Source organism: Peromyscus maniculatus, chromosome 20 (genome assembly GCF_049852395.1).
Source record: "Peromyscus maniculatus bairdii isolate BWxNUB_F1_BW_parent chromosome 20, HU_Pman_BW_mat_3.1, whole genome shotgun sequence".
NCBI classification, from domain to species: Eukaryota; Metazoa; Chordata; class Mammalia; order Rodentia; family Cricetidae; genus Peromyscus; species Peromyscus maniculatus.
The window spans coordinates 68820202-68846607 of NC_134871.1; the positions used below are offsets into that span (position 1 = coordinate 68820202).

A 26406-nucleotide genomic window follows, 5' to 3' on the forward strand; every position below is an offset into this window, starting at 1 on the left:
CAACCCCTCAAGAACTCCCGGTCTCCCGCAACTGGGGGGGCGCGAACGTGGCGGGAAGGAGGAGCGCCCGCGGGGAACGGTCCCCCCCCCCCCCCCGCGTCCGCCCCGCGCGCGCGCGCCCTCCCGCGGAGGGGCCCGGGGCTCAGGCCCCCGTCGCGCGCCCCATCGGCCGCAGCCTAATCGCGCGCGCACGCGGCGCATCGGCGTCGCGCCGGCGCGGGCACGCGCCCTGCGCGCTGGGTCGCTGGCTGGCTGGCTGGCTGGGGCGCACGCGCACGCGCGGGCTCCGAGGCGGGGCGAGCGGGCGGGCGGGCGAGCAAGCGAGCGAGCGAGCGGCGCGAGTGCGGGCGGGCGAGCGGGCGGGCGGGCGAGCGGGCGAGGGTCGCTGTGGATCCGCGGGCACTCCGGCCCCAGCCGCGCCTGCGAGTCTCTGCCCGCCGCCCGGCGGACGAGGGAAGCGGGGAAAGGCGGCGGTGGGGGCGGGGCGGCGTCGGGCCTTGGGCGAGCTCGGCGGGGAGGAGGAGCGCGGCAGCGACGGCGGCGGCTCCCGGGGACGAGGACCAGGAGGAGGAGGAGGAGGAGGAGGCTCTTCTTTCCTCACCCCAGACCCAGGAGCGTCCGGGACGCAGAGCCCGGAACTGGGGGGACGCGGCGACTGCGGGGAGCCCGGGCTAGGTGAGGCTGAGGGTGTTGGGTGAAGTGGGTGGCGGGGGCCGGGGGTGGAGGGAGGGGGCTCGAGGTGAGGAAAAGAAGGAAGGAAGGGGCAGTTGTTGGGGGTTGGGGTACCGAGAGGAGGGGGACCGTGAGCCCTGTGGGACCTGCGGTGTTCGGAGGGCCGAGGGTTTGCGGGGGTGAATGGGGCGAGCGGAGCATCGGGGTCCCGAGTTGGGGAGTTTCCAAAGGATAGGCCGGAGAAACAATGGAGCGAGGGGGACTCGGGCGTGAGCGTGTGTGCGGGACTGGATTTAGGGAACTACGTGCGGGATCGAAAAGGATGAAATGATGGATCATTGGAAATGTGAAGTGCAGCGAATCGGGCATGTGTAAAGTCTTCCGCCTGGGTGTCGGCGGTCCTTAGGACGCAAGTGGTGCCAGCATGGGACTCGAAGGATAGAAGGACAGTTTCGGAATTTGAGAAGAAAACGGACCAGAAAAGGCAGAGCCATACGAGTTTGGTCTTGAATTAAAGCTCAGTATAGGATAGGTGCACTAGAGAGGTAGTCGTCTCTCAGTTCATCCAAGATGATCGAATTTTTTTTTTAGAAAGTGGGTTAGTCTCAGACTTGGCCCCTTGCTAAGGCATGCAAGCCAGTCTTTCAATAATTTTTTGATTATTTGTGGTCTATTGTAAGGGAAAGCTGTGATATTTATTCCCGATCAGCTCAGCAGACTGCTGTACATAATGTCTCAGTATTTATTGAAGCAGGAGAGGACACGTTACCAGAAATACCTTGCTAGGAGTAAGGTCAGTGATACTGCAGAGATCAAGGTGTTCGGACTGGAAAGTATTGAATAGCTGTGATTTAAAAATCTAAGTTGTTTATCCTTTGTTAGAACTTCAGTTTCCCACTGAGAAATGTTCATAAACCATCTAATTCTGGTTTTGTGCTTGGGGAAGAGAATTGGGGTTTTTGTTTTGAGAAATTGTTCAGTGATGCGAATTCCTAATGATCAAGCTGCCTCAGTACCTTCCAGTTCCAGTTAAGGTGACTTGGGAATGCTGTGAAAACGTCTTTTTGAGGTGTGGAATTTGTAGCACCCCACACACACACACACACACTTTGGAGGGTCTTACTCTGTAGCCCAGGCTGGCTTGGAACCAACTGTATAACCCAGTTGCTCTTGAAGTGGTACTCTTGCCTCAGACTCCCAAGTACTGAAATTACAGGTGTGAGCCACTATGCCGGATTTGTGTTTTCTTGATACTTGGATTTCAAGACCGAATCTGATCTAGCACTGACTAGAAAAGACCCTTGGTTTCAAAGCTGTCATTATTACTACATATTCATAGGTGTCTCTGTTAAGCTCTTCATTTGTGAGATGTTATGTTTTGCTGACTCATCTGAACTAAACATTTCTGGGCATTTATCAGTTTACATTTTCCAGCTATGTTTCTGATAGCAGGTAGTGCTAGGCTACCTTATGAATGTCCAAAGATCATGATCTAAATTATACTTTTAAAAATCCCTTCTGGGGGGTGGGGTGGTGGTGCATGCCTATAATCCCAGCACTCGGAAAGCAGAGACAGGCAGGTCTCTGTGAGTTCTAGGCCAGCCTGGTCTACAGAGTGAGTTCCAGGACAGTTACACCAAGAAACCATGTCTCGGAAAAAAAAGTTCTGTGTGTGTCAGTGTTTGTGCGTGAGTGCAGTGCTGCAGAGGCCAGAAGAGGGGCCGGGTTCCCTGAAACTGTGGAGATACAGTCAGTTTTGAGCCTCCTGAAGTGGGTACTGGGAACTGAACTCGGATCTTCTGCAAGAACAGTACATGCTCTTCACCACCAGAGCTATTTGTCAGGCCTCTAAATCGTTCTTAAATTAAAAAATATGTCTATATTTTGAGATGATAGCACTCTATATCTGGTCTGTAATTCATAGTAATTGAGTCTGTCTCAGGCTCCAAAGTTCCAGGTTTACACACAAATGAAGCAATCATGCCTGGCTTTTATAGGCTTTTTCTAAAGCCCAGACTCACTGGGAACTCTGATCCTCTTACCTCAGCCTCCCAATTGTTAGAATCCCGGGAATGAACTGGTGTATCCACCCTTATCCTTTTGGGGGAAAAAAAAAAAGTGTGTGTGTGTGTGTGTGTGTGTGTGCGCGCGCGCGCGCGCCAGAAGAGGGTGTCAGATCTTCTGGAGCTGGAGTTACAGGCAGACAGTGAGCTTCCTGATTATGGGAGCCAAACTCTTCCTGTGGAAGATCTCCTAACTGCTAAGCCATCTCTCAGGCTCCTCTCTTCCTGTCTTGGTTGTTGTGAAGCAGTATGAACTGGTGGAAACTTGAGTCAGGTATGACAATAGTGATTTGTTTACTTCTTGTCTTCTGTCTCCCGCCATCCTCTGTCATCCTCTGGTTTTTGGAGATGGTCTTGTAATATAGCCCAGGTTCTCCTTAATCTCTTTGCCTTAACCTCCCAGATGTTGCGATTACAGGCATGTACCACCATGTCTGACGGCAAGCGACGCTTTTGCTTAGGACTGGTTTGTAGAATAATTCCATCTGTAGAATTTTTGACGTTTATTGCTTCTTTGGTTTTAAAGTTTCTAGGTTCTGGTTTTAGTGCTAAAAACATGTCACTAAGATTCATCCTGTGATCACACTTACTTTTGCTGTCTAGTCTAGCTGAGGTAGTGTGCAGTGCACGGCACTCACACCTACAGAAGTCAAGACGGCCAGCTGCAGAGCCAGAGCTAATCATCTTGGGAAAACAATTGAAACCTGCTCAGTGCCCAAGTGCTCTCCACGCACCTGTTGATCCCACAGTTGATGCTGCATTACTTCTAAATATAGTCAGGATACTGTTAGAGACCCAGAGTGCATAGAACAGAGGAACAGCTGGGGCCTGAGGGAGGAGCTGGAGGTTACCGTCCAAAACATCAGCACAGTCCATGGGGAGGCTGATCAGGGTACAGAGGCTAGTTAGTAACAGGAGGGGAGGGGAGGGGGGAGGGAGGGGGGAGAAAGGTATCCTCTTTTGCTGAGATTTTATGTATTCCAGGTGCTGTACTATATAGTCACTCAATATTGGTATCAAAAGAAATTCATATTAACTACTTTTTAAATTGCTGCTCGTAGTTTCCCGTTGCAGAACCACCACATTAAAGCTGGGAATGAAAGAGACAGCATTCGTTTGGGCCGCTTTTCTTCTCTTTTAGAAGTACATCTGCTTATGTCAGTCTCTTATGTCTGCATTCACTTGGGACTGGAAGGAAAAGCGTGTATGTGTTCTGTTTCAGGGAAGGAGGGGTTCTTCCTTATGTGACTGAAAGACCTTGTAGAAGAGCTCTCGGCCTTAGCTGCTTAGTGTGTGTGCTCAGTGTTATGAGGATGGCCTGTCCATCCCCTTTGTACCGAGGTCCTGATTTTTTGGTAAATCATCTGGACTCTAGACAGGGAAACATGCCTGGTCACCTTACCACATTCCTTGATGTGTTTTGCCACAAAGGGTTTATTCTTTCCTGGTGGTTTTATTTTTTTATTACTGTGGTAAAATATGCTTCTAGGTCAGTCAGGTCTGCACAAAGAGACCTCATCTCAAACAAACAAACATACTGCAAACAAAATTTTACTATTTTATTGATTAAACCGGAATCAGATTAGAGGACATTATAACCATTTTGAGTGTACAGACCACAGCGTTAGGCACTTTCACATGACTGGATACCATCTTGTGAATTTTCTTCTGAAAGGGGAACTCATTGTGTATCAAACAAACAGCAACTCCTCATTCCCTCTGAGCCTCTGTCAACCACCATTCTCCATCTTCCTCCATGAGTTTGACTATTCTGTGTATTTCATAGATAATGAAATCCTGTATAGTGCTCCCATGCGTGTGTGTGTGTGTGTGTGTGTGTGTGTGTGTGTGTGTGTGCATGCTCATGTGCACTGGGGATTGAATTTGGGGCCATATGCATTATACCATTGAAATCCTGGGTTCGGTATGTCTTTGGGCCATTGTGAGTAACATCTACTCAGGTTCTTTCAGTGATATTGCAGAATCAAGCCAGGTATGGTGCCTGTACCTTCAGTCCAGATCTGGAGACCGAGTTCCTCAAGGTCAGCTTGGGCTGTAGCACTAGACTGTCTCACAAAACACAACTACAACAACAAAGAATGACCATATGATCCAGCCAATTTTTTTTTTCCTTTGAGACCAGGTCTCAAATTTAATATGCAGCTTAGAATGACTTTGAATTCTTGATCCTCCTGTCTACTACCCAAGTACTGGGTATAAGCATGTGCCACTCTACCTGGCTTTTTGTCTGTTTGTTTTGTGAGACAAGATCTCACTGTGTAGCCCAAACTGGCATGGAGTTCGATATGTAATCTAGGTTGGCTTTGTGTTCATTTGTTTGTTCTGAGACAGGGTCTCCTTGTGGAGCCCTGGCTGCCCTGGAGCTCAGTGTGTAGATCAGACTGGCCTCGAACTCACAGAGATCTGCCTGCCTCTGTCCTCATTAGCACTGGGATTAAAGGTGGGAACTACCATGGCAGTCTTCCTGGTTGGTCTTGAACTCAATATTGCCCTCTTATCTTTCCCTTGTGCAGACATGTGCCATGTGCTTGGCTCTCTGAATTTCATGTTTTGAGGAGGCTTAGTTACTTCTGAATGGGAATTTCATTACCTGCTCACCTGAAGATAGCATTCCACCTTATGTATAAGGGTGCTGCTTACTTATATAGTTACTTTGTCTATACTGGCAGAATGATTTCAAAGAAAATGTTTTGCTCAGTTTTCATGTTTCTAATGTAGAAGGAACCATTTATGCTATACGGATCTTTTTATCCACATACGCAAATATGATACCATCTTCAGAGTGTTGTATCTGTATAAAAAAGTGTCGGTAGTGTAGAAAATTTCCAGTACACTTGCTTGGGTACATGTATTTTCTTTATTTAAAGAGGTTTTACATGTATCAGTTGCTGGTTACTGTTGATCTCTTTTGTTTACATGTTTGTTTTGTTTGCTTGTTTTGAGACAGGGTTTCTCTTTGTATCTCTGGTTCTGGAACTTGCTCTGTAGACCAGGTGTCCTCAAACTCACCAATCCACCTGCCTCTGTCTCCTGAGTGCTGGGATCAAAGATCTCTCAGACTACTGTTGATGATCTTTTATATCTAGTTCATCATTGAAAATGATCTGACTGCCTGGCATATGCTTGAAATTTTTTGTTTAGTTTTCTTTTTGTTTTTAGATAAGGTCTTGCTGTGTAGTCTAGGCTGATCTATCAAGACTGGCTTGGAAACTTGAGGCAATCCTTCTGCCTCAGTATCCTGAGATTACAGATGTATGCTGCCATACCCAGCTACTTCAAATATTTGTAATAGCTGGAATGTTTGAGCCGAGCAGGAAGTTGGGTTGAAGTAGTTTGATTCCATTATCTTTCTTCTCATGGGTACGAGTTGTCACATAACACCAAATATAAAGGTTGAATAGCGATAACAAAATGTCTCCTAGGATGGCCTCACCTCCCATTTTATTTTTTTCTAAATGTCCTTTGGAGGTTAATTATCTCTACATCTTGCCTATGATTATTGGGCCTCAAAGTGGCTTTAGGTTCATATGCTGTTTGCCTGGAGCTTTGTGGAAACTTATGAGGCCACACTCACTGTGGAGGGGTCTGTCTGAAGCTCAGGCCAACTTCTTGATAGCTGAATAGGTCCTGAGCTATTTTACATATTTGAGGTTTATAAACCCTTTGTCCTTAGATTGCTGAATCGTGAGGATTCACCAGAGGCCAGCATTACTGTCAGTGATCATGTACAGTATGGCCGCTCGTGGGAGTGGGTCGTGAAGTGTGCTTCATGGCTGCACACTTCTGTGGAAAGCCCCAGCCTTTAAGACATTCTTCAGGGTGAAGATGTAGCTTAGCTTCAAGTTATTTTTCTCTAGCCAATGTCCTATGACAAATTTGTGGTTAGGTACAAGTTCATTAGAAGTTTTGGGGCTTTTCACAAGTTGCATGAGGCTTTTTTACTAGTCTTAACATTGGATTGCTGCTAAAGTGGAGTTTTCTGACATTACTCAGTCAGCAGAATGACATGATTATTGGCAGTGGAGTGTATATATGTGTGCATTCTTTAGGTAGGCTAAAGAGTGTTGACAGTGAGGACGAGGTAAGACCGTTATATAATGTATTTGAGTGAGGATATATATTAATGAAAGAACATTTTAAACTTGCAAATCCTGCTGATATGAGTTCTTGTGAGTCTGGGTAGCAGTGAAAACATGGGTTTGTAAACCTGCTCTGTCTTCTGTGTTGAATACATGGGTCTGTCCGGTGGTAATTGCTTGCTACTGTTGTAAGCCGACTCTTAACCATACAGCACTTCTTTCCCTTCAATTACCCTCTTGGTCTGTGATTATAGCTTGTTGATGTGGTTAGCACACAGCTGGCTCTTGGTGACCAACTGTTACTCAGATTCTAAATATGCATTAGTGTGTGGCAGAAGTGTTTTTTCTGCTTATTTTGTTTGGTTATACCGTTCTAATCAATTGCCTTTGTAAGCCTACCTGCATATTCTGAACAAAACCTTTAAGGATTTCAGCATGAGGGGCTCTATTATATTTTAATTAATGAGTTAAATTTACTTTTGTGACAGGATCTCACTGTTCAGTCCTAAATGGCCTGGAACTTGCTATGTAGACCAGATTGGCCTTGAACTCAGAGAGATCTGCTGCCTCTGCCTCCTGAGTTCTGGGACTAAAGGTGTGCATTACCACATGCATTGGGTCTGTGGTACTTAATGAAAGTAATGAAATTTGTTTACAGCTGATATGGAAGGACAAGGAGCTGATGTGGTTCTGTGCTGAAGGATTGGTGATGCAGAGCCACCATAGGACTAAGTCAGCATTAGCTCAGACCCAGACTTGATGGTAGGTTAGATCCAAACATTTTTCAGAGAGTTTGCCTAATTTCTTGTTGACAGTGCTTGCAATAAGGTTCAGTTGTATAATATTTTGTTTTCTTTCTTTTAAAAAAAAATAGTTTTATTTATTTTTATTGGATGTATGTAGGTGTTATACCTGTGTGTGTGTGTGTGTGTGTGTGTGTGTGTGTGTGTGCATCATGTGCACACACTGCCTGTGGAGGTCAGACAGATTCAGACCCCGGGACTGGAGTTCCAGAGGGTTGTGAGCTGCCATGTGTGTGCTGGGAACTGAACCTGGTCCTTTCTAAGAGCAACAAGAGCTCTTGACTGCTGAGCTGACTCTCCAGCCCCTTGAAGTCTTGCTCTTATTGGCTGTGTGTAGGTGTTGGCCTGCATGTGTGTCTGTGCACTGCATGTGTGTGTGCACTGCATGTGTGTCTGTGCACTGCATGTGTGTCTGTACCATGAGGACACCTGGTGCTCTTGGAGGGCAGAAGAAGCCGTCAGATCCTGGACCTGGAGATGGTTGTGAGCCTCCATGGGGTGCTGGGAACCTAATCTGGGTCCTCTGTAAGAACAGCAAGTGCTCTTAACTGCAGAGCTCTCCCTCCAGCCCTACATTTTTGATTGGACAATGAAACTGAGAACATAGAATTCTTACATATTCTACTGGCCACTGTGAAATAGCCAAAGTATATTATTATTTTTTATTATTAATTTTCTTGATAGCTGAAGTTTTTTGTTTTTAGACAGGATCTTCCCATAGCCCTGGCGTCCTGGAGCTCACTTTGTAGACCAGGCTGGCCTTGAACAGCTTGAACAGTTTTTTTTTCCTGCTCTAGCCAATACTGGGGTTATAGGTCTGAGGACTATACCTGGCCTTAAATTTTTTTTCTTTTTATTTAATGTGTATGGATATTTTGTCTGCATACAATCTGTACACAGTGTCCTTGGAGGCCAGAAGAGGGTATTGAGCTCCTGGGACTGGTGTTACAGAAGGCTGTGAGCTGCCATGTAGGTGCTGGGAACCAAACCTGGGTCCTGTGCAGGAGCAGCCAGTGCTCTCCTTATGTAATCAGGGCTGCATTCAAACTTCTGACCCTCCTGCCTCAGCTGAAGGTGACAGGAGGTTGACACCTAGAGTGAAGATCTGTTGAATGGTGATATGATCAGGCCAATGCTGATGGCACAGTTCACAGTATTTCTGTCCGGCTCTTACTCATTTTTATGGCCAAATGCTATTTATTTGATATGGATGACATTTTATCTCTCTTTTGACTGTTGGTCATTTTTACCTTTGAAATGTGCTATTATGAAAAGTGCTGATGTTCTGGGCATGGTGGTTCATTCCTTTAATCCCAGCACTCAGAGACAGAGGCAGGCAGATCTCTGTGGTTTTTGAGACCAGCCTAATTTACCTAGCAAGCCTGCCAGGCCAGGGATATATAGTGAGATATTGTCTTTTTTTTTTTTTTTTTTTAAGGTGGTGGCGCACGCCTTTAATCCCAGCATTCAGAAGGCAGAGGCAGGTGGATCTCTGTGAGTTCCAGACCAGCCTGGGCTACAGAGTGAGTTCTAGGACAGCCAGGGCTACACAGAGAAACCCTGTTTAAAAAAGAAAATGCTGCTTTCTGCACTCCTGACTTGTGATATTTGAGCACCTGTTTTCAGTCCCCTTGGGCTATCTGTACCTGAGTGGAATTGACGGGTTGAGTAGGAATTCTGAGATTTTGAGGAGCTGCTGTGTAGTTTCCCACAGACGTACCATTTTATGTTGCACTAGCATGTGTGGTGGTTTTAATTTCTCCATATCTTCCCCAGCCCTCCTTCTGTCCCACCTCCTGCTTGTTATTGTAGACATCTTAGGTGTGACGTGGTATATAGTTGGGTGGGTTTTGTGGGATTTTGTTGGGTTTTGTTTTGTTTTGTCTTTTGAGACAGGGTCTCCTGTAGCTCTGTCTGGGTTCAAACTCGTTATTTTATTTTTTGGATCTAGTTAGAGATGACTGACTTTCTGATCTTCCAGACTCCACCCAGGTGCTGGGATCCAGGTGTGTGCCACCTCTGGTTTATGCCGTGTTTGGTATTGAACTCGCAGCCTCATGTATGTTAGACTAGCACTCTCCCAAACTCTGCCTCCAGCCCTAGGTGAGTTTTCTTTTCCTCTGTGGAGGCCACAAAGGTTTCCTAGTGAGATCTGAGCTTGCTTTACCCAGCAGGGCTGCATTAGAGGATTGCTTGAACATGTGTGTGGTTACCATCTGATTGGAAAGGGTCTGCACTTGGCTGTGCTAGGGGGAGGTCTTTTGCTCCACCCCTTGGCATTCCTATAAATAGCCCTTTAGAAGATACAGGAATTTGTTTCTCTCCACTCTATCCTTCTACCTAATATCTCTTATCCCTCTCTCCTCAAGAGTACCCTGGGGAAGAAGTGGAGACGGGTTCCCTCACATTCCTCAGAGTTTTTTCTTTCTTGTTTTATGTATGAATGTTTTGCCTACATGTACGCATGTGCACCATGTATGTCCCTGGTGCCCACAGAGGCCAGAAGGAGGACATTGCATCCCCTAGGACTCAAATTATGAATGGTTGTGAGCTGCCATGTAGGTGCTTCGAACCAAACCTGGGTCCTCTGCAAGAGCAGCCAGAGCTCCTAACCACTGAGCATCTCCGGCCCTCCTAGTTGTGGTCCTGATTTGCATTTCTTTAGTGACTAATGTTGAGCATCTTTATAAAAAAAAAAAAAAAAGTGTATGTGCCTGTGTGAGTTTATGTGTGTCATGTGTTTGCAGCAGTCCATGGAAGGCAGAAGAGGGCACCGGATCCCTGGAACTGAGTTACCCACAGGTGTGAATTGCCATGTGGGTGCTGGGAACTGAACCAGGGTCTTCTGCATAAGTACTCTTTACCACCGTGATATCTAATTTTCCAGCCCATAGTTGAGTATCTTATCATATGTCTTCCTCTTTTTGTATTTTCTTTAGAGGAATGTATATTGAAGTCTTTTGCCCATTTTTAGAATTAATTGATTAATTTTGAGACAGGTCTCTGTTACCAAGGCTGGCCTGGTGCTAGGGTTAGACTCCTAGTCTTCCTGTTTCAGGTTCCCTATGACTATTGAACCTCAGTGGCTAGGAACAGTTAGCACCGTTAGTGTACATGGCTTGCACTCAGTAAATATTAGCTGATACTACAGTTATAATTACATTTGCTATCTGTTACCTGCACTGGCAGGAAACAGTGCTTACTTTTTCCAAAGTAGGAGGTAAAGCCACAAAATCTATATTTATTGTCAATTAAAGTTTTAACTGTCAGTGTTGATACTTTGCTTTGCTTTTAATGCCTTAAATCGTCAGTGTCTAAGTCATCCCCAATGCCATATTATCAGTCAGCTGTCTGGGGGGTCCTAATGCTCTACCCAGGTAGGAATTGTGGGTAAGCAAAGAAAAGCTTTCTGTTTGACATCCTCAAGCCACAGAACGCCAGGTTTGAGGTTGGACTGGGATCCCAAGACTTGTAGCTCTAAGCCCTGAAAGCTTAGGGTCTGCTGCTCTAAGTGTTAGATGTTATCAACAGACAGTTTTAGGCAGTCTGCTTGAAGCTTATTGCTCTGGGCTTTTTTTTTTTTTTTTAAAGATTTATTTATTTATTATGTATATAGAAGAGGGCACCCGATCTCATTACAGGTGGTTGTGAGCCACCATGTGTGTGCTGGGAATTGAACGCAGGGTCTCTGGAAGAGCAGTTGGTGCTCTTAACCTCTGAGCCATCTCTCCAGCCCGCTCTGGGCTTTAACAACCATTAGTGTGGTCACTTGGTAGCTAGTCACAAACCTCAGCTTCCAGCAGCAGTGTGACGGGCAGCTGACAGCAGCGGGGGGCAAAGGATGGTGCTGCCCAGTGCGGTAGCTCTTGTATAGGCCTTAGGTGCGGAGCCCTTGGCCCTACAGTGACGTGTTGTGACTCAGGCCCAGGATATCTGAACCCTCAGCCTTGGGGTGTCTGAGCTCCTTGGCTCTTTAGAGTTGGTTCTTTGCAAGTCTTCCAGCGACCAGGCCCTGTACTTTCCCTTTTCCTTCGTCCCTGGTGTCCCCGAGGCCTCCGGTCCCTGACGTTGTCTTTAGCTGCCTCTGACAGGGTCACTGTTGCGTCTTCAGTCTGCTACCACTTGATGCTGCTTCTGCTGTCCCTTCTTGTCCCCAGCCCAGCTGATGATAAAGGACAAAAGTAGGTTAGACAGGGCTGGGCACTGTGACGAATGCCTTCCATTCCAGAGCTCAGTGGCTAGAGGACATTCAAGGCCAGCCTGGGCTACATAGTGAATCTAAGGCCAGGCTGAACTGTATGAGACCCTAGCTCACTTTTTTTTTATGGGGGGCACAAGAGGGCATGGTGATATAGATGTAACTCGGGGGTCAAGCACTCGCCTGCTGTGCATGAGGGTCTGGGTTCTGTCCCCAGTAACAACAGCCAAGAAAGAGGGCAGTGGAAGATCACTTGAGTTGTTTTTTTCTCTCCTCCACGTTTATGTTTATTAGAAACTGACAGTCTGTATAAAAACATACCAGACTGGGGCTGGAGAGATGGCTCAGCAGTTAAGAACACTTGTTTGTTCTCCCAAAGGACTCAGTTTGGTTCCCAGCACCCATGTGGAGTAGCTCACAGTCTGTTGCCCTCTTCTGGCCCCTGTGGGCCTCCATACACACAAAGAAAAAGAAAAAAAAATCTTTAAAAAAATATTCCAAATGGGCTTGATTGATAGCTCAGAGGTTAAGAACATTGACTACTTTTCTAGAGGATCTGAGTTCGAATCTCCACACCCACATGGTGACTCCAGGGGACTCAGTGCCGCCTTCTGTTCCACAGGATCCTGCATGCATGTCGGGCCACATGAGCTCACACAATCACACACACATACATACAAAAATAAAAGACGGGTTGGGGATTTAGCTCAGTGGTAGAGCGCTTGCCTAGCAAACGCAAGGCCCTGGGTTCAGTCCTCAGCTCCAACAAAATAAATAAATAAATAAATAAATAAATAAATAAATAAATAAATAAATAAATAAATAAATAAATAAAAAAAAAAAAATAAAAACAGTTAAAAAAAATCCTTTGAAATAGTAATCGTGAGAGACCTTATTGATTAAGATTCCCTCTTCTGCTGCCACAGCCACATCCTTTTCCTCTACCTCTGCCTCATCCACTCCCGCAAAAGCTTCCCTTGTCTTGGAGTCAACATCCACAGGTAGGGTATCCATCGGTAGGCTGTCGGTCAAATGCATTAATCAAGTGCTGTGTCCTCGAAGACTCGATTGTTCTTGGCATGCAGGTTCTTCCCCGGCTTTAAGGCATGTGTCCATGCTGACAGACATCCATGAATGGTGATTGTTCCACGGCTCTGTGTTCCATTCTTCAGTCCAGTGATTATAGGTTCATGTCTCAGCTTCATCAAGAATCTCACAAGCTTCCTTCTGTTGATGGCGTCTCTCTCCATTTTCCAGTTCTTTTGAGTCAATCTTTCTGCCTCAGCCTTTGGAGTGCTGTGATTACAGATGTGCACCAGCCCAGCTGAGAAGAGCCTTTTATTGGGCCAAAGGTCCTAACAGTAGGAGGCACCCCAGGGAACTGGCTCTGTGCTGGCTGGAAGGTCAGCGTTAGCGCCAGGAAGGGCGTGTCAGGTGACAAAGGCGTCTGCACCAATCAGGGTAGACCCTCGTGTCCATCACACTGCCATCCTTCACGAGGGACTTGCTTCAGGGGCGTCGCTTCTCTTCCAGCCTGGGTGAAAGTAGCTGCGGGGTCATTTAGAGTCCGCTGAGACCGTGATGGCAAGCGGATATCTCGACTAGCTTTGTGAAGCACGTGTGGGTGGGGTAGTGCCTGTTTAAGCAGCAACCGGCTTGTCAGGTGATAGTGCCTGTCAGGGCAGCCACAGAGAGGTCAGAGCAGCCAGTGCTGGCGTGAGGGCAGCCTCTGTGGCTGCTTGGTTGGTTGTCTTCCCTGAAGTCTGGTGGGGGACAAGGGAAGGGTCTAACAGCAGTTAGTCACAGAGACAGCATTACAGTGAACTTGTAGTATTTAACAATGCTCTAACAGTGTTTAGCTCTTGCCCAAATATCTCAGGAAGATCATCTGGTCATCATCAAGTTATACTGATAGACAGTTTTTCCTTCATTTTTGTAAAGTCTTCGGGGGAAGTCCACTTTTTATATGGAGTGGTGCTGGTCATTAAAGATGCAGTAATCTCCCCACCCCTACTTGGTGCTGGAGAACATGGTAGGAAGCACTGTACCAGCTGCCAGCCCTGGGGTACCACCATCTTTCTGCTGTTAGGACGGCTCTGTTAGCTGGTCAGAAGACAGAAGAAAGGGGGTCAGAGGAAGTATTAACTTAGACTTTTACTCTGCAGGTAGGATCTTTGGTTTGTTCAACAAAAATAGTTCTTATGTATGTAGTCCATCGCAGCCTCAAACCTAATCCTCCTGCCTCACCTGCCGAGTGCAGGGATTGTGGGAGTGTATCACTGTGCCGGCACAGAACTGAGCCACTGTGGACTGATGACCGTTTTCTGACAGGATTATAGGTAGATATGCCCATTTCGTTGTGCCATGACGTGGAGCAGCGTATACAGAAAGCACCACAAGTCTAAATCTGGTGGCCATTGTCTTGGAAAAATGATGAAGTTGTATCCATTCAGCAACTAGCGCCTCTTCTGACCTCCTTTGATGCTCTTCCTCCCTGTGTTTCCCAGCTGTGTCCTGAACTCGCCTCCACCAGCCTCCAGACCGATCGCCTCCTGTGATCTGTGCCTGCCACGGGACTGAATGGGGTTTTATTTTATGTATGTAGGTATTTTAATCTGTTTATTTGACTGCAGGTTGTATACTCTCTTTTGAAATCATTACATATTAATTAATTAATAATTGTGTATGTGTATGGTGGCGTGGGGATGTCACAGGGTAACTTTCAAGAGTGAGTTCTCTTTCCACCGTGTGGAGTCCAGGGATCAAACTTAGGTTTTCGGGGTTTGGTAGCAAGTATCCCCTTGAGCTGTCTTACAACCCACCCCTGTGTTTTTGAGGCAGAGTCTTGTTGTTCAGCCCTGGCTGGCGTGGTACTTGCTCTGGTCTGCCAGGCTGGACTCGAACCTGAGGCAGTGCTGTTCCCTATTGCCGGGACTGCAGGTGACGCCACCACACTGTTGTATCTGTACATATTGTAACCAACAATACATCTTGTCATCTCTGTTATCTGTAATGAGATGCGCTATTTATGTACTACTGGAAAATGGAATCAGGCTTAAATGAATAGTCTGTTGAGGACCCCTAATATAGCTGGAAAAGTAAAAAGGTGAATCAAGCCAGGCATGCTGGTACATGTCTGTAGTCCTAGCATTCAGCAGGTGGAGGCAACAAGATTGTGAATTCCAGGCCAGTATAGACTCCATAGCAAGATCCTGACTCCAAAAAAAAGAAGCAGACCAAAAGAGAAGCCAGTAGTAAACCTGCTAATCAGGAATGCACAGAGGTGACCAGTGTTTTAGCTGTGGCTTGTGAAAGCCACGGAAAGGAAAACCTTTTGGGGGGAATATGAACTAGTTTTCAGTTTGAATTGACACACACTGCAGGCTATCAAAATCTCAACTGGAGACTTTACATTAGAAGTTGTTTCAGTGGGGCTGAAGAGGTGCTTTAACAATTAAGAGCCCTGGCTGCTCTTCCGGAGAACACTGGTTCAGATCTCAGAACCACATGGCCGGCCACTCGGAAACAGCCATCACTCCCATTTCAGGAATCCTGTCTTAGTTACTTTTCTGTTACTGTGAAGAAACACCATGCCAAGGCAGCTTATAAAAGCAGGCATTTGTCTGGGGGCTTGCTTACAGTTTCAGGGGGTGAGTCCGTGACTGTCATGGAGAGGACCACGGCAGCAGGCGGCAGGCGGCAGGCTTGGCACTGGAGCAGTAGCTGAGAGCGTACATCTGATCCACAGGCACAAGGGAGACAGGGACAGACCCGCTGGGCCTGGTGTGGGTTTGTTTTTTCTGAGCCGTCTCTGTGTAGCCCTGGCTGCCTTGGAACTCACTCTGTAGTCCAGGCTGGCCTGGAACTCAGAGATCCACCTGCCTCTGCCCCTGAGTGCTGGAATTAAAGGCACGCGCCACCATCACCATCCTGGTGCGGGGTTTTGAAACCTCAAAGCCTTCCACTAGTGACACACCTCCTCCAGTAAGGCCACACTTCGCAATCCTTGCCCAAATAGTTTCACCAACTAGGAACCAACCATTCAAATATATAAGCCCATGGGGGTGCATTCTCATTCAAACCACCACAGATCCCATACCTCCTCTGGCCATTGTGGGTACCAGGCGCACAGTGGTACCCAGGTACACAAGCAGGCAAAGCACCTCTACACATTAAAAAAAAATAGCGAGCTGTTTCAGGGTTAGGGATGCAGCTCAGCTGGTAGACTGCTTGTCAGCTTTCATGAGGCTCTGGATTTGACCCAAAACGAAGCAGACATCTGGAGTAACGGCACACCTGTTGAGCCTTTTCAGGGTGGAGACTGGAGCTGAGTATCCTTGGCTATGTATCGAGTTCAAGGCAAGTCTAGAATACATGATAGCCTGTCTTTAGACAAAAATTGTTTTAAGAGTCTAGTACCCCCATTCTTAGGCATTTAATTAAAAAAAATTATTTATTATGTATACAGTGTTCTGTGTGTATCCTTGCATGCCAGAAGAGGGCACCAGATCTCATTACAGATGGTTGTGAGCCACCATGAGGGTGCTGGGAATTGAACTCAGGTCCTCTGGAAGAGCAGCCAGTGCTCTTAACCTCTGAGCTGAGCCATCTGACCTTCTAGCCCACATGTAATATATTTTGTGTATCTTTTTTTCTGTTTAAATTTTCTTTTTCTGGATTAGTAGTGTCCCAGGAACTTGGATCACATACATAGCAATAATACATTGTGAGCTGTGTGTGATTTTCAAGAGATGTTAAGCTATTAAAAAGGGGGCTGGAAAGATGGCTTAGAGGTTAAGAGCACTTATGTTCTCTTTCAGGGGATGTGAGTTTGGTTCCTAGCACTCAAATCAGTCAGCTCACAACCACCTGGAACTTCAGCTCCTGGGAATTCCAGAAATGCTCTCTTCTGGCCTACATGCACACCACACACAAATACATAAAAATAGGGCCTGGAGCCCGGCAGCAGTGGTGGCTCACGCCTTTAATCTCAGCACTCAGGAGGCAGAGGCAGGCAGATCTCTGTGAGTTTGAGGCCAGCCTGGTCTACAGAGTGAGTTCCAGGACAGTTACCAAAACTACAGAGAAAAACCTGTCTCGAAAAACTTAAAAAAAAAAAAAAAAAAAAAAGGCCTGGAGAGATGGCTCAGTGGTTAAGAGCACTGACTGGCTGCTCTTGCAGAATACCTGTGTTCAATTCCCAGCACCCACATGGCAACTCACAACTGTCTATAATCCCAGTTCCAGGGGATGAGATGCTTTCTTTTGACCTCCTTGGACACATGGTGTATAAATGAACATTTGAGCAAAAAACTCATATACATTAGTGGTCAAAAGTATTTTGTGACAACATGAAAATTATACTAAATTTAAACACCAGCATTACTAAATAAATTTTTTGTGTGTATATATATGTATGTATGTGTTCTTGTGCCTGTGCACATGTGTGTGCATGTTGGGTAGCTTCCTCAGCTGCTTTTCATCTTATCTCTTAAGCTTAAATTTTATTTTAAACATTTTTTATGTGTCTGGGTGTTTTGCCCGCATATATCTTTCTGCATGTGTGCCTAGTGACCGTGGAGTCCAGATGACTGAATGCTGGCCCTCTGCAGGAGCTGCAAATGCTTTCACTGAGGAGCCAGCTCTCATGGATTTTCAGTGGACCTGGTGCTTGCCAATTTGGTTAAGACTGGCTGGCTAATAAGCCCTGGGATTTCTAGTCACCACCTCTCCCAGCGCGGAGATTACGGTGTAGCTAGAGTTTTCCTGCCTGGCCCACAGTCAGGACAAATCTTTGTCACCCGCCAGTCCCACAGCCGCTCAGACCCAACCAAGTAAACACAGAGACTTATATTGCTTACAAACTGTATGGCCGTGGCAGGCTTCTTGCTAACTGTTCTTATAGCTTAAATTAATCCATTTCCATAAATCTATACCTTGCCACATGGCTCGTGGGTTACTGGCATCTTTACATGCTGCTTGTCCTGGCGGTGGCTGGCAGTGTCTCCCTCTGCCTTCCTGTTCTTTCTTTTCTCCTCTCTGTTAGTCCCGCCTATACTTCCTGCCTAGCCACTGGCCAATCAGTGTTTTATTTATTGACCAATCAGAGCAACACATTTGCCATACAGACCATCCCACAGCATTACGGTGTGAGCTTCCATGCCCTGTTTTGTTTTGTTCCCCACATGGGTTCTGACAGATGGAACTTAGTCCTCAGGTTTGCGAGGCAGACCCTTCTGACCGGGCCGTTTCTCCAGCATCCTTTTCCTTTCTGTGTTGCCACTGTGGCCGCTTTTACAGTGCAGCAGCATGTGGTTATGACTTAGGATGCTAACACAATTGCCGTCTCGTTATTTATAGAAAAGTAGGCTGGCCTCTAGTCTAGTCTAGTTCATCATAATGGTTTCATAGTATACATGTATTAAGATGAGGATTATATTAAAATGAAGATAACTGCCAGCAATCTATCATGCTTGATGCTTTCCACATTTACACACGTACACTTATTTAATTTATATAGTCTCTCTCTCTCTGTACATATGTGTGCATCCACGTGTGGAGGTTAGTTTCTGGTGTCATGCCTTCTGAGACAAGGGCTCTAAATGGAACCAACTAGGTTGGTTGTCCAGGGATCTGCTTGTCTCTGCTTCCCCAGTGTTGGGAATATAAGCACAGGCCTTTTCACATGGGCTCTAGGTATCCAGTTCAGGCCCCATGATTGCATAGCAAATACTTCACCAGCTGAGCTGTCTCCCCTGTTGTTATTTGGTTTGGCTCTTTTGGGGGGCCGCCACCCAGTTCCCAATAAATCACACACTTCCCAGCTGGGCTTGTTTTTTTTTTTTTTTTTTTTCGAGACAGGGTTTCTCAGTGTAGCTTTGCGACTTTCTTGGATCTCGCTCTGTAGACCAGGCTGGCCTTGAACGCACAGAGATCCACCTGCCTCTGCCTCCTGAGTGCTGGGATTAAAGGCGTGCGCCACCACTGCTCAGCCAGGCTTGTTCTTAATTGTGCATGCCTGGCCTTAGCTTGGCTTGTTTCTTGCCAGCTTTTCTTAACTTTAAATTATCCTGTCTCTCTTTTGCCTCTGGGCTTTTACCTTTCTCTATTTCTGTATACCTTTCTTTTTCTTTCTTTCTCTCTCTTTTTTTTTTTTTTTTAAGATTTATTTATTATGTATACAGTGTTCTGCCTGCATGGCAGAAGAGGGCACCAGATCTCATTACAGATGGTTGTGAGGCACCATGTGGTTGCTGGGAATTGAACTCAGGACCTCTGGAAGAGCAGCCAGTGCTCTTAACCTCTGAGCCATCTCTCCAGCCCCTGTATACCTTTCTTAATTTCTTACTCCGTGGCTTGCTATGTAGCTGGGTGGCTGGCCCCTTATGTCCTCCTCCTTCCTCTCTGGTTCCTCCTCCTTTTTCTCCTCCCAAATTTCTCCTATTTATCTTCTCTGCCTGCCAGCCCCACCCATTTCTCTCTCCTACCTCACTATTTGCCACTCAGCTCTTTATTAGACTATCAGGTTTTAGACAGGCACAGTAATACAGCTTCACAGAGTTAAATGCAACAAACAAAAGTAACACACCTTAAAATAATATTCCACAACACTCCCCAGCCACTACATAATTGTTAATAACATGCCTAATGTTAGACATTTACGTATTAGTGTCAAAATTCAAACCTAGAGGTCTGAATTCAAAGTCTGTTCATTCCTATTGATCACACCGTAGTGTAAATATTTCTATTTTCATCTTTCAAAAAGAGCCTTGGGGACTGAAGAGATGGCCCAGTAGTTAAGAGCACTTGCTGCTTTTGCAAAGGACCTGAGTTCAGTTCCTAGTACCCACAGCAGGAAGCTCCCACACTGCCTCTAACTCCAGTTCCAAGGGATTCAGTGCCCGCTTCTGTTCCCAACCCACATGCATGCATACACACATAGAAATAAGTACAATACTTAAGAGGCAAGCTCAGACCATGGCTCACTCCCATCCACCCTCCCTCTCTCCCCGCCTCCTTTCTCTTGACTGGGTCTCACTGTGTTGTCCAGGCTGCCGTCCCAAATCTTAATCCTCCTGCCTCACCTTCCTGAATACTAACATTACAGACGTGAGCAGCTACACCCAGTTAATATTAATATTAAAGCATGGGAGCATTTTAAATTAATTACAGGTAGGCATGGTGGAAGATGCCTGTAGTCCCTGCTACAGGGGAGGCTGAGGCAGAAGAATTGCTTGAGTCCAAGAACATGAGGCTGGCCTGGGCAGCATAGCCCTGCCTCATCTCAGAAAGAAAAGAAAATTACCTTTATGTCTGTAAGCCCTTTTCTTGGGAGGTGGAGGCAGGAGAATATGGAATTTAAAGTCATCCTTGGCAACATAGCAAGTTGAGGAACAGCCTAAGACCCTGTCTCAAAAGCAAAAACAGGGACTGGAGAGATGGCTTGGTGATTAAGAGCACTAGCTGCTTTTCCAGAGGACCTGGGTTCAATTCCCAGCACCCATAAGGTTCCTCACAGCTGTCTGTAACTCCAGTTCCAAGGAATCTGACACCCTCATGAAGATACATGCAGGCAAAACACAAATGTATATAAAATAATTAAAAAATGAATTTTAGAAAAGCAGAAACAAATAACAACTAAGTATAGATCTATTTAACCCAGCTGGCAAGGGAAAATACTCACTGGGATGTAAAGGTATATTAGGTCCATGTTTTGTTTTTGAGACAGGGTTTCTCTGTGTAGCCCTGGCTGTCTGAAACTCACTCTGTAGACCAGGCTGGCCTCTGTCTCAGAACTGCCTGCCTCCCGAGTGCTGGGACTAAAGGCGTGCGCTGCCACCACTACCTGGCAGTTTTTAAATGTTTTGAAAAGAGTCTAATGTAGCTGAGGCTAATATTGACCTTCCAGGTCTTCTGCCTTCGCCTCCTGAGTGTTGGGCTTCTAGGCTGGCACCACCATGGGCCTCTGCTGTTTCTGGTATTTTTTTCCTTCAGTGCTGGGATCAATCCAGGCTCATTTGCATTCTGGATAAGCACTCTACTATTGAGCTACAGCCCAGCCTTTTACATTTTATTATGTATGATTGTTTTGCCTGCATGAATGTGTATATGCCTTCTGCATGCCTGGTGCCCAGGGAGATCAGAAAAGGGTGTGGGACCCCTGGATCTGGAGTTAAAGTTGATTATGAGCCATCATGTGGCTGAGTGCCGAGATCCAAACCTGGGCGCTCAGCACCATCGGTCCCTCCAACCCAGGACCTTACTTTTGAGACAAGAACTCACCCTGTCGCTCAGGTTGGCCTCTAGGTACTCAGGTTACAGATGTGTATTGCCATGCTCAGCAGTTCTGACAGGTCTGAAGTTAATTTTATTGAAACATTACAACTTTCAAACAAAGCAAAGGGGACTAGGTAGTTGTGGGGGCTCATTGTGAAAACAGTGCTTACTGAGTTGGACATTTGTGTAGACCAGGCTAGCATGGCTGGACAGCCTTGTAATGCCAGCATTACATTCAAGGAGGCAGATCGTCATGGACAACAAAAACCAAACAAAACTTTTCTTAAAAGTAGGACTTAAATATTTCCCCTGTGAGCAAGAGATTCCACCTCTCTTTGAATTAGAAGACTAATATTTAAATCAGCCCCGTGGGTAGGACTTAGTGGTGTATGTCTTTAGTCTTAACCCTGAAGAGACAGAAACGGGCCAGTCTGTGAGCTCCAGGTCACCCAGAGCCACACGGTGACAACCTGCCTCAAATAACAACAACCACAAGAAAAGCAAAGCAAACCGACCCCAGCCACGTTATGGGTTAGATGGATGGTTTGGTTTTTTGGAAGCAGGGTTTTGCTATGTATCCCAGGCTGGCCTTGGACGCCCGGCAGTCTTCCTGCTTCAGCCTGCAGGCGCTGGGATTATGGCATGCCCGCCAGCCTCTCCTCTGCTTTTATAAACCAGGCATTAGAGTAACAGAAAGTCTCTTTAAGTAGTTGAGCGGATGGAGTAGTCTTGGATTGGGACTGGAGAGATGGCTTAGAGACTAAGCATTTGCTGCTCTTGAGGAGGATCTGGCACCCTGCAACCCTCCAGAACCCAGTCCAGGGGATCTGGTGCTCTCTTCTCATCTCTGCATGCATGTGGAACACTTACACCACACAGAACATAAAAATAAATCCTAAAAACAGCCTTCAGTATCTGTATTATTCACTATTTAAAGAATCATCACAAAACAGGATAATATTTTATTCCTACTAAATTAATTATGATTTTTTTCTTGGTGTTGCTAAAACCAACATTTGACTGTCTAGGAAAAAGTAAAGAAAGCTTAATTAAACTGCTGCTAAATAATTCAGTGTGTTTTAGTGACTCAGCAGATGAAAGCCACCCCCTTTTCAGAAGGTCTGCTTGGAGGTGCTCACACAGTGCAGGAAGCAGCTCCTTTTCTGTGGTGTGAGGGGCCCGACCACTGTGCCTGCTGCCGTCCGCTCTGCTGGGGCTCTTAGTTTCTGTCGGAAGCTGTTGTAGTTTTCCTGCACAAGTCAGGCTTACTTATAATTACGATCTGTGCATTGAAGAGTTTTTAAATTTTTGTTGTGTTTTTTTTTTTGTTTGTTTGTTTGTTTGTTTTCCGAGACAGTGTTTCTCTGTGTGTAGCTCTGGCTGTCCTGGAACTCACAGAGAGCCACCTGCCTCTACCTCCAGAGTGCTGGGATTAAAGGTGTGCACCACCCTAAAATTTTATACGTACAGACAGGAAAGGGGTGGGGCCCACGCTCCTGAAACCACAGACACTAAGGTGGCTTCAGGCAGCAGCTCAGAGCACAGATATCTCAGTGGGCTTTGGTTGTAACATGGGCAGCAGTTACCCTGAGCATTCTTAACGGACCAGGACTATCTGATTATCAATGGCAACTACTTACTGATTGAAAGTGGGGAACAAAATATTCATGTGTGCAGTTTTTCTTTTCAAGTCACTGCCATGGTGACGGTAATGATGGGACTCAGGTCTTTTTTTTTTTTTTTTTTTTTGGTTTTTCGAGACAGGGTTTCTCTGTCCTGGATCTTGCTCTGTAGACCAGGCTGGCCTCCAACTCGCAGATACCCGCCTGGCTCTGCCTCCCAAGTGCTGGGATTAAAGGCATGCACAGCTACCACCCGGCCTCAGTTGTATTTTTTAATAGAGTTACTCCTGATCAGTAACAAATTTGAAGAGATAAAAATATCTCAAAATAAAAAAGAAAGTATTCTTTTAAAATGTGTTTAATTAAAATATAATTATATCAGCTGAACAGTGGTGGTGCATGCCTTTAATCCCAACACTCAGGAGGCAGAGGCAGGCGGATCTCTGTGAGCCCCAGGCCAGCATGGTCTACAGAGTGAGTTCCAGGACAGCCAGGGCTACACAGAGGAACCTTGTCACCAAACAAACAAAAATATTTCTTCCTTCCTCTCCAAATTCTCCCATGTTCTGCTTCCCTATTTCAAATTCAGGTCCCTTTAGTTATTATTCTTATATGTATGTATGCAAAAATACATAAATGCAGTTTGCTGAGTACATTTAGTGTTGCTTTTATGTATTATGGTTTTAGGAGTGACCACTTGGGATTGGATAGTCATTTAGGGAGCTCATCCCTGGGGAAGACTAATTCTTCTCTCAGCAGTTATTAATTGCCTATGTTTTTTCATCTAAGGATGGGGTCTGGGGAGATTTCCGTCATCCACGGCCTGTCAACTAGTGTCGTCATTGTTCAGGTCTTGTTTGGGCAACTATATATACAGTTGAGTGTCATGGGTATAGCTTCCCTGTCATATCTAGACAGTCTTGCAGCAGATTTCCTGTCTCTTACAATCTTTCCACCCCATCTTCCACTATGTCCCCCAAGCCTTACGTATAGGGGTTGTGTTGTAGATGTATCGGTTTGGGCTGGGCACCCCTGGAGAGTAGTTCTCTGCGTTGGGATCATGTGGCTTTCTATAATAACCTCCATGCAAAAAGATGCTTTCGTGAAGGATTAGAGCTATGCTTCTGTCTCTGTGCCCCGTGGGCAGGCTAACGTGTCAGCGATCTGGTGAGTCCCAAAGAGGAAAAGGGACCAGGAAGAAAGCATGATGGTGAAGTTTTCTTCAGAAAATGGTGCTTTCACAGAAATTCAAAACCCACAAATGTCACTTACAGTTTTTACTGATACTCATTACTGCAATAGTAAATATGTTTGTATTTTTTTTTCTAGAATCTCCCTGGAAAAAGACATGACTGTCTGCAATGATACATCCTGACAAGAAGTTGATGCCAGAGAAGGAAGAGAAATTAACAACTAGTGAAGAGAACTTTAAACAACCAGGATTTTGCATTTGTTACTTCTAACTACAGACGTCTATTGCCCACTTTTAAATTAGCAGGATTCCTAGAACTTGGACAAAGATATTTTCTTCTGTATTGTTATTATTTTTTTGACACTGGGAAAACTGCAATGTCTAGGAAACAAAGCCAGAAGGGTAAGATCACCTGTGTGCACAGATTGTTAGAAGGGTAGTTGTTGCCACTGGGGAATGTGTGGAGCTCAGTGCTAGAGCGCTTGCCCAGCACGCACGGGCCCCTGTGAAAGTAAAGCAAACCAAAGCACAGGGGTGGGGAATCAAGTTGAGGTAGTAAACAAAGGTCAAGTGTGTGCTGGCGTGCGTGAGGCCAGCCTGCAGTGATCCCCGGGAACTGCAGAGAGTTAACGCCAAACATAGTTGTAGAGCAGTAATACTTACTTATGTCTGTATGTTTTGAGGCTGTTCCTTTAGTAAGTGTTCGAATGATTTTGCAAGTATTGTATTAGGTTTTAGTTTTGTGTTTAAGTAAGTCTGGGAATTGATCTCATTAGAAATTGTTTTTCTACCTAGATTTATCCGATTATAATTTGTTAGAGAGCGAGATGTAACTTGATAGTGCATTTTGTAGAGTGAGCATATGTTAGGGAGGCGCGGTAGGAGCTGGCTTCCTGCACGATGCTTCATGTTCCTAGGGACAGGAAATGGAGGAAGAGTGAACGCTTCCAGGTTTTGTTTCCTTTTTTAGCTTTCTTTCCGGGTTTGCTACCCTGGCAAAATGGAAGATAGAGACATGAAGTATCAAGAGAGGTTATAATGAGGAAAGCAAAACAGAGTGTGTGGAACCCTTTTCAAGTGTGCCTGAGGAGCTGCAGGAGCGTCACAGCGCCTGACCTCGGCACGTGACCCCGTGTGTTCATGCAAGTGTGACCATAGGTGTCTTGTTCATCCTAATCTTCCATATGTTCTTTAATTCAAAACAGAATTCCATCGATTCCTCAATCTTAATCTTCACAGATTAAATATGGTGGAAATGCTTTTAATGCTGATTTGAAAGTTCAGAAACCTCAAAAGAAAAGAATGTCCCAGAGCTACGTGTAGTTTTGAAAGCCGTAATTTCATTGTGGTAGTCAATAGTGGTAGCAGAAGAGAAGATCATCACTCACATACTAAAGTTCTGGCATCAACTAGCAGTTCTGTGACAGTGGTTTCCTTCTTTATTGTATTTTATTTATTTATTTATTTTTAAAGATTTATTTGTTGTGTATACAGTGTTCTGCCTGCATGTATGCCTGCAGGCCAGAAGAGGGCACCAGATCTCATTACAGATGGTTATGAGCCACTATGTGGTTCCTGGGAATTGAACCCAGGTCCTCTGGAAGAGCAGTCAGTGCACTTAACCGCTGAGCCATCTCTCCAGCCCGCTTGCTTTCCTTTTTTCCTTCCTTTTTTCCTTCCTGCCCCCCTCCCCTTTTTGAGACAGAGTCTATGTAGCCCAGGCTATACTAGAACGCTCTCTGTAGACCAGGCTGGCCTTGAACTCAGAAATCTGCCGCACTAGTGGGATTAAAGCTGTGCAGCACACCCCCTGCAGACAGGAGCTTTCTTATGTGCACGTATGCTTGCACAGTAGAGCCCCAGCTCCTGCTTTTCCAGTAGTTGGGGAGAAGAGACAGCTCCGCTCACAGTTTCGTGCTTGTTCTCCAAATGGCAGGGGCAGGAGAAGGAGGGGTCTAAGGCGCCTTGAGAAGGGAGAGCCAAGTTATAACCGCACTTGCCACTGCTTACTTCTGGCACCTTCCTGACCATGTGTACACCATGGAGCTTACCTCTGCTGTGTCCCCTCGGCCATACATCTGTCCTTCTACCCTCCTTCCTTTCCTCTCTACCCCTCCCTCCCTTCTACCTCCTCCTTCTTTCCCCCTTTCTTCCTTCCTTCTGTCTGTCCCTTCCCCCTTTGCTGTCTTCCTTCAGCCCCCCTCTTTCCCTTCCCTCCATCTTGTCATCCAGTGCTAGGGAGACAGAGGCAAGTGGCTTTCTGGCGCTCACTGTCCAGCCGGCCTAGTGTAGTTGGAGCCTCAGACCAGTGAGACTGTTGAACGGAGAGGCGTTGGCTGTCACAAGCCAGGTGTGTGCAGTTCACGCAGTAGCCACTTCTGCAGGAGTTCCTATCTGTTCAGACATTTATTTTCAGTTTTAAAAAATTTGTATTTGTTTGCATATTTATTCTGTGTGTGAGTATGTGTGTGTGTGTGGGG

The 26406-nt window shown here is 46.0% G+C and overlaps 1 protein-coding gene across 1 annotated transcript in view; it reads left to right on the top strand.

Annotated features, from left to right (window-relative positions):
- Positions 1–482: 482 nt before the first annotated feature.
- Spats2 (spermatogenesis associated serine rich 2) overlaps positions 483–26406 on the top strand; it is a 73269-nt gene continuing 47345 nt past the window's right edge. The window contains exons 1-2 of the mRNA XM_006974398.4: positions 483–675; positions 24064–24328. Of these exons, the coding sequence (XP_006974460.1) occupies positions 24304–24328 (25 nt within the window). The 5' untranslated portion in view covers positions 483–675; positions 24064–24303. The remainder of the gene's footprint in view (positions 676–24063; positions 24329–26406) is intronic.